The 8,022-nt window shown below is 40.6% G+C and overlaps 1 protein-coding gene across 1 annotated transcript; it reads right to left on the bottom strand.

Annotated features, from left to right (window-relative positions):
* Nucleotides 1–285: 285 nt before the first annotated feature.
* On the bottom strand, nucleotides 286–3,165 carry LOC130469984 (uncharacterized). The gene is made up of 3 exons (XM_056839537.1): nucleotides 2,304–3,165; nucleotides 1,917–2,151; nucleotides 286–1,849 (listed from the first exon to the last, which is right to left on the bottom strand). The coding sequence occupies exons 1-3, from the start codon at nucleotides 3,163–3,165 to the stop codon at nucleotides 286–288; spliced, it is 2,661 nt and encodes an 886-aa protein (XP_056695515.1).
* Nucleotides 3,166–8,022: the final 4,857 nt, after the last annotated feature.

The following is an 8,022-nucleotide window of genomic DNA, read 5'->3' as shown; positions in this document are numbered from 1 at the left end:
CAATGATGGGGTCCATCCAAGTTGATGACCGGTCAAGGATGGCTACCACAAGAGTGCACAACTCTTGTTCAATGCTTCGTCTTTCTTTCACTTCCCAAAACACATGACGCGAAGTGTCACAGGAAGCTGAGCTAGCTAGTTTAGACAGGGCATCGGCCTGATTGTTCTCTGTTTTGGGAATCTGCTTAGCTTCGAAACTCTTCAAATGTTCTATTTCTTGACGCACAGCTTGCATGTATATGATCATGTTGGGATCTCTTGCCTCGTAGTCTCCGTTTACTTGACTTACAATGAGTTGGACTTGTCACCTGCTCTTGATAAGAACCGTCCCAGGGCCGCTAGACATCCAGTCAGACGTTGGACTTCTTTCACTGACTTTGGCGACGTCATATCTATTACTGCTTGTACTTTGTCAAGGTTGGCCTCAATTCCCCTTTCATCAATAAGGAAACCCAAGAACTTCCCAGCCGTTACTCCAAAAACACACTTCTTTGGATTTAACCTCATCTGATATTTTCGGAGCGTCTCAAAAGTTTCTCTCAAGTCAGCCAGGTGTTCTTCACGTTGCTTGCTTTTTACTATCATATCATCAATGTAGGCTTCGATGTTTCGTCCCAACTGATTAGAGAAGACAGTTTTGACTAGACGCTGAAATGTGGCCGGCGCATTCTTTAAGCCTAACGGCATCACTTTATAGCAGTACAAGCCTTGCTCAGTAACAAATGACGTTTTTTCCTGGTCTTCTGGCCACAAGGGAATCTGATGAAAACCTGAATAGGCGTCCATGAAGGACATCATAGCATGACCGGCTGTCGAGTCTACCAACCGATCTATTTTGGGCAGAGGGAAGCTGTCTTTTGGACAGGCCTTGTTTAAATCCGTGTAGTCCACACACATTCTCCATGACTTATTAGGCTTTGGAACCAACACTACATTTGCTACCCAATCCGGATATTGACTTGGCCGAATGAACCCAGCCTCTAACAACTTCCAAACTTCTTCAGCCGCGGCTTTGTTTCTTGCTTCCCCATGATTTCTCTTCTTCTGACGAACAGGTTTTAAGGACTCATCTACGTTGAGTTTGTGGACGGCTATACTTGGATCAATGCCCGGCATCTCCTCCACAGCAAAAGCAAAGATGTCGTGGTACTCTCTCAGGAGAGTGACCAAATGTGCCCCAAGCCGATCGTCCGGAGAGACTCCTACTGGCACCGTCCTATCTGGACGCGCTTCATCAAGAATGATTTCATAATGTCCACCAATCGGCTTAGGTCTCCTTGCCTCCATGTGAGCCGTGGCAATGGTAAAGGTTTCTTTCTTGACTTTCTCCTGTATCTCGTCTAGCTTTCTTTTTGAGCTTGCTCTCGCTTCGTCAATTTTCCCCCAAGCCTCGGGACTTAGCGTAGTGAGATAACAATCTCTTGCTAGCTGTTGATCACCATGAATAGTGCCGACCTGGCCTTTATCACAGACATATTTCATGAGCATAAGATGAGTGACGACCACTGCTTTGGCATGATTCAAAGTTGGGCGGCCCAATATGATATTGTAAGCGGTGAGGTCTTTCACAATTAGAAATCGGACGTTCAAGTTCTTACTTTGATGCCGACCTCCTACTCGTAGGGGCAGAGTGATTATCCCTTGGGGATGAACTATGCCGCCTCCGAATCCAATGATCGGATAATGTATCTTTTCAATTGTCTTAGGATCATGCTCAAGACGATTTAGACAAGTTGTGCTGATAATGTCTGACGAACTCCCCGTGTCTACTAGAATACGCCTTACTTTGAGGTTTGCTACCTTCAGCTCAATAACCAAGGGGTCGTCATGAGGAGTGGCTATCTTGCCCCTATCAGATTCACAAATCTCCACTTTAGGGAAGGTCCATTGGAGCTTTTCCAGACAACATGACTTGCCCCAACCGGCTTGTATAGTCCTTTTGACCTCTCATTGTTGGGCCCCCAGCGGCTAGGCCCCCTGAGATAACAGCTACAATTTCTGGATCAGTGTCATTGTCATCACGTCGATATGACGGTGACTTACTTTTCTTGTAGAACTTTTTACCACTTCCCCCTATGCTCGAGCTGAGATATGATTTCAGAAATCCTTTGGCGGCTAATCCATCAAGAGCTCTACGCAGACTCTTGCAATCTTTTGTTTCATGTCCCACATCACAATGGAACTTATAGTAAAGGGAGCTGTCCCGGGTTTCTACCGGCGACTTCATAGGGAACGGACGATCAATCTCATATCTATCACTGACGTCTAGAAGTATTGTGTACAAGTCGGTGTTGTACTCAAACCTTTCTTTGTCATAGGATCGTCCTCTCTTCTGTCCTTGGGAGGGGTTTGCCCGATATCCCTTCTTCTCAATGGCCCACGTCCCATTCGGACGGCTGGTCTTTTTATGTGATTTGTCCAGTCCTTGCGCTGAAGATGGTCTGCGGTCTCTGTTCCCTTAGATTCATTGGGGACAGAGCAGATTTCGGTGGCATGAATAAAGGACTCGGCCTCATCCAAAGCGTCGGCCATAGTTCTCACACTTTTCTTCACCAAATCAAACTTAAAGGACCCCTTCTTAAGTCCCCTAAAGAAATTATCAAAAGCCACCCCGTCGGGTAGGTCTGGAATCTGTCCTGACTCTAAATTGAAACGTCGGACATAGCTTCGCAAAGATTCATCTTTCCCTTGCTGTGTTCGGCCCAGATGCATGCTCGTCTTCTTCTCTTCTTTATAAGCCATAAATCTTGCAGAAAACAACATCTCTAATTCTACATAAGTGTTGATCGTTCTAGCGGGCAACTTCTCGAACCATTTTGAGGGGACTCCTTTCACAGTGGACGGGAAGTATTTGCACCAAGTTGCGTCAGTAGTCCCTTGGACATACATGTGATGCCGATAGGCCAAGAGATGTACATCAGGATCAGAAGTGCCATCATAGGCGTCAATAGCTGGCGGCTTCATCTTAGGCTCCTTGGGAGCATTCATGATATCAGTGCAGAATGGGGTGGTGTAATCGAGGATGAGGCCGGCTACCCCCTGTTGAATATGGCATATCGGGTCTTGCCTTCTACTCTGGGATGTTCTACGCCGCTCGCTGTCCGCGCGACTGACATGAGTTCTGGTGAGACGGGGCAAAGGAGCAGCAAGGGGTGAATCTTCCATGACGGGGGTAGAACCCGTGTCTGCCAACTCAGTTTCTTGAGGTCGGTCTAGCTGGATGACGGGCACCCTTCTGGACGGTCCCGGCTCAGGACGGGCAGTGGTCAGCATACGACACGGAGCCATAGGCTGGAAGGAAGTCCTTGTTCTATCGAAGCGTCTGTCATGATCGTCATTTCGAGCTTGGTCTTGCCGCCAGACATTAGACCGAGTAAGTCTTCCATGACTGTATCGACGTCAGCCCTCAAGTGACCGCCTGGGGGAAGTGAAGGCTGACCCGTTTCGTCTTCCACCTGGGCTTGCTCAGGTTGTGATTCAAGAGGGAGTTCAGGACGGCCGCCCTGCCCCACAGATTGGTTACTTCTATCGTCCCTCCCTCGAGGAGGACAATCACCATTCATTGCAGTTTCGTCGATTTCGTTTCGATTGATGGGCGCGTCTCCGAAGTGCTGGACGTCTACCATGTTACCTTACCTCCCCACAGACGGCGCCAAATGTTGTGGGAGTTTTTCCTTTGGATGATGACGAGGAGGTATCAGGTTCCACGTAGTGTCAAGTCCAGTCCAGTCCACGTCGGCGGCGTACCTACAAAACAAGAATATTCCCTCCGATGCTTAAGTAAAACACGGGTTTTAAGGAAGAAGTAATTAATGAACAGAAAGCATTAACTATAAATTGTAGGGTGTTTCTCTGTCTAGAATTCTGTCTTAATTCCTTGGGAATTGGGTATATTTATAGTCTCCCCTTTTGGGGGGGGGGGGGAAACCCTAAAGTGATCTCTCATGATTGGTTAGTTTACCAGATAATGACATGTGTCACTATCATAACATTCCCTATGGGCCATGGGCCTTACAAGGAATTGGCACACTTGGCTCAACCATTCATCAGCCTACACTGACTCCTAGATGGTCAGCAAAAATAGGCGGCTGACCAATTAGGAGGGTCCACGTGTCATATGAACAAGGAGCCACGTAGGTCGGGTATTTTTACCCACATCAGGTGTTTCTTTGTCGAAGAATCCATCTTGACATCCCATTTGAATGTTTTGAATCACATGGACTTATCATTTAATACTAAACCAAAATTAAATGAATATGAAATATAATTTCATAAATGATAAATGTTTAAACCAAATGCTTACCAATTTGTGGGCCTCTAATCCAAAATCAAGCATTTAATGTTTTACAGATATAGGCCTTTCACCCAATACTTAAAACATTCATGGAACTCAAACTTGATTCAATTTCTGCATATGAATGTTGTTTCTCATTCAATGCAGAGGTTTAGTTTATCATACTTTGCTATTCTTAGCATCCTTTCTATCGAAAGCCTTTCGATGTAAGATGAAAAGATCTTTGAATATGTTTATAGAATGATCTAGTCTTTCATTGCTGTTAGAATGATTCTCATATTCAAAATAGAAAATTATGCAGATAGCAGACTTGTGATCAACCTGAGTTCATTGAAGAACTCCCACTAAAAACAATTCCCTTTTATTTCTTCTTAGGCACCAATGAATTCATTTCAATTATGTAGAATTTCAAATGATGCTTCCCTTTTGGAATGCTCCAACCAGTTCACATAGATGTGGGAGATACATCTTTCAACCGAGAACTTGGAAACTAATCATTGATCCAGTTTCCCATGCATCACATATGGTTTGGAACCTATGTTACCACCTTTTAATCACGACGCCTAATTGCCCGTGTATGTTTGTGGTTTGCCTAACAACAAGATTCATCTTTTTCTTAGGCAAATGCATGTAGCATCAAAACTTTAGTTATCTTCAGTTCCTCTTATAAAGTGCTCATCCTACATATCCAAATGTATTGGATGTTCTTGATACTGTTCCAATGATGTTTGATCCAGATCAATAGATATTGGTATAAACTCGTCACGATCCAATGTTCACGAGTTTTCTTGGCGATCTATATATCACATCATACATGATTCATTGTAATGCAAAACCCATTCGCATTTAAAAATCTATCCATGTAACTTTTAGCTTTATTCTGTTTCAAGAGATACTGAATCTTTGCTAAAATTTTGGCATTGCCATGTGATATAAGGTGAAGGCACCTCTTCAAGGTCCTTTCATGCTTAACTCTAGTGATAACAGCCTAGCTTTATACTTAGTTAAAGCATTCATAACTTAGACTTACTCATATGGGTTGAGAGTCTCTTTTGAGTCTCTCCATTGTGTTTGATTTAGTAATTACTTTTACATAATTCAAACAACGCTTTAGATCCTATCCAATAGATCTGTAACCCAGTATGTTCTAAGTTTCGCCATGGTTCTAATATTGACAAATACTTTCAAATCTAACCATTTAGAATTTGAATGTCATTTTCAATACAGAGATATGTATCTCATATATAGAACCAATAAACTTGACTTAGCTCCCACTAAACTTTTCATTTATAAGATGATCCATATTTTCATAAAGCTATGATTGCTCAATAGCCTTTTAGACAAATATGGTCCGATTCCCACTTGCATGCTTTAATCTACGAATAGATTTCTTAAGCTTTCTCTTTTATCTAGCATCCAAAACTTTAACATTGTGTGATGTACACAATTCCTTTGTACAAGTCCAATTGAGTAAGGTGTTTCGTTTTCCAATTGCCATATTGCCATATGCAATGATTGCTAGATTTATCCAAAATAGTTCAAGCATTCCGACTTGGTGAAAAAGATTTCAACGTTATCAACGCCTTGAAGTTGTTTACAATCTTTAACCGCCAATCTAGCTTTTCTTTTGTATGTGTATATAATATCATCTTTGTATGTTTTGAAAACATGTTTGCAACCAATGGGAGTAAACCCTTTATGCAAATCAACGTTGTATGTTTAGAAAACATGTTTGCAACCAATGGAAGTGAACCCTTTATGCAAATCAACGTTCTATGTTTAGTAAACATGTTTGCAACTAATGGGAGTGTACCCTTTATGCAAATCAACCAAATCATAGATTTGATTCTTTAAGATGAAGGTACTTTGGATGAAATGGCCTCAAACCATTTTGGATGGCCTTGAACCATACTTATGTTTTTGATGGCCTCAAACCATACCTGGGAATTTTTAATTCGTCGTAGCTAACCTATAAGTCGTATGTTTTTGAAGCATTTTCCAAAGTCTTCATAGTTTTCATTCCTCAAGATATCTATGTATCTATCTTGGTTGAGTTCTATTCCTTATACGATTTACCTAGGTATTGAACATCAAACGTTAGTGTCTATAAAGACATTACTCAAGTCCTTTAAGTTTTAGGATTCTCTTGAAGCACTTCCAAAGTCTTCCTGAAGCTCTTCCAAAGGCTTCTAAGTAAGGAGCTTTTCCAAAGACTCCTAAGTATCCTACATTTGTTTGTTGCTTGACTCGAAATCCATTCGAGGTCATTTTTCTCCCACTTGCCTTTTTGGAAATATGATGGTTTCCTAAAAGACATTATCTTAAGCAACAACCATATGTTCTCAGATTTGTGGTAGAACCAATACCTTTTGTTTTTATGAGTCGCTCTTATATCTATACTTGAGTTTGTTTGATGTAAACATTAACTCCCACTGGGTTTGACAACCCTAGATATATATGTACTGAAAAGATGTACTGAACCGAAGTTCAATCCTTATGACATCTTATCCTTAGCTTTGACAACCTTGTTTATTGTGATAGTCACTTGAGAGTATCATTTAGAAACTATATAGGAAAATAGTCGTGATTATCGTTAATCGAAATAGATTCCGATTTCTCCATTTGGACATACCATATTCTTATGGAGCTTCGATTGTTATAATGCCATATAAACAATCTAGATAATCTTTCTTGGCTCATGCAAACATCATCTTGACCCAGCCTAGATGTTCCAAAATTCTTGCCAAGTTGATTTTATTATATCCTTTTGTGATTCGCATTGAAGCATTTCACACATTTCACGTTAAGTATTTATAGCCATATTTTATCAAATTCTTGTGAAATAGGTAAGTCATAAAATCCATCTTTGGCCCATGAACTTGATTGTCTAGAAACTTCTAACAATAGTCCATTTCTATGTCATGTTCAACAAGCAAGATCCACGTGTCTTAAATTAACCAACTTTCAGAAATCCATGCCATTGGATCTTAGAATGTTGTCTTGTTGATATGGTCGTATGACATTGCCAAAGATATGTGGAACACAAATCAAAATGTTTGATTTGAACCTTCTGAAGTTTGAGTGTGAAGAGATTTGTTTGTTTATTAATCAATCATATGACTCAACCCTTAAATGACCATTTCATTCAAATAAACAATCAACAAATGTTTTTGTTTACTTTGAATGTGAGTCTTTCTGTTGTCCAAACAGAAATTGATTATGATGATTAATGGAACATAATACCATTAAGTTCCAGCCTTTAGAAGGACTTCAAAACAAACATGATGACCTTACAATTAATGTACCACAACTTTGCTTCATTTCCCACTTGTAGGTCAATTACCAGACTTAGCTCCCGGAATTTGAGTTCTTAATAAGAGTTAGAACCTCAAGCGGTAATCTAATACCATGGGAGTTTATTTGCTAAGTCGTTTCTCTTTAACATAAACTTCAAGGTAGAAATTGAATCTTGAATTCATTTCTTTTGTTCCCCTTTCCTATCCTTTCTAGCACGTTTTCTTATAGTCTTAAATATTTTACTCTTTGCTTGATCTTCTTACTTTGTTATGCTTACAAAGTCCCTTTCTTTTGTTCACTTTGAATGACAACATCCAAAGAGTCTAATTCATTATCGAATCAAAAGAAAATTGGTTGTTAACCATTGGTTATACATGAGTCTTTAACTCAATACTTCATTATTTCAAAACTATCCAGTATTATGAATATAT

This window comes from Spinacia oleracea, chromosome 3 (assembly GCF_020520425.1).
Source record: "Spinacia oleracea cultivar Varoflay chromosome 3, BTI_SOV_V1, whole genome shotgun sequence".
NCBI lineage: Eukaryota > Viridiplantae > Streptophyta > Magnoliopsida > Caryophyllales > Amaranthaceae > Spinacia > Spinacia oleracea.
This window is presented reverse-complemented; position numbering and strand designations above follow the sequence as displayed.

What these genes read in the sequence shown, in the direction of transcription:
- LOC130469984 (XM_056839537.1), bottom strand. Translation starts at nt 3,165, where the DNA reads ATGGAAGATTCACCCCTTGCTGCTCCTTTGCCCCGTCTCACCAGAACT. An exon ending in CGATCCTATGACAAAGAAAG is followed by an intron (nt 2,152 to 2,303) that starts GTTTGAGTACAA and finishes ATGAAACAAAAG; the next exon opens with ATTGCAAGAGTCTGCGTAGA. An exon ending in GACTATACAAGCCGGTTGGG is followed by an intron (nt 1,850 to 1,916) that starts GCAAGTCATGTT and finishes TGAATCTGATAG; the next exon opens with GGGCAAGATAGCCACTCCTC.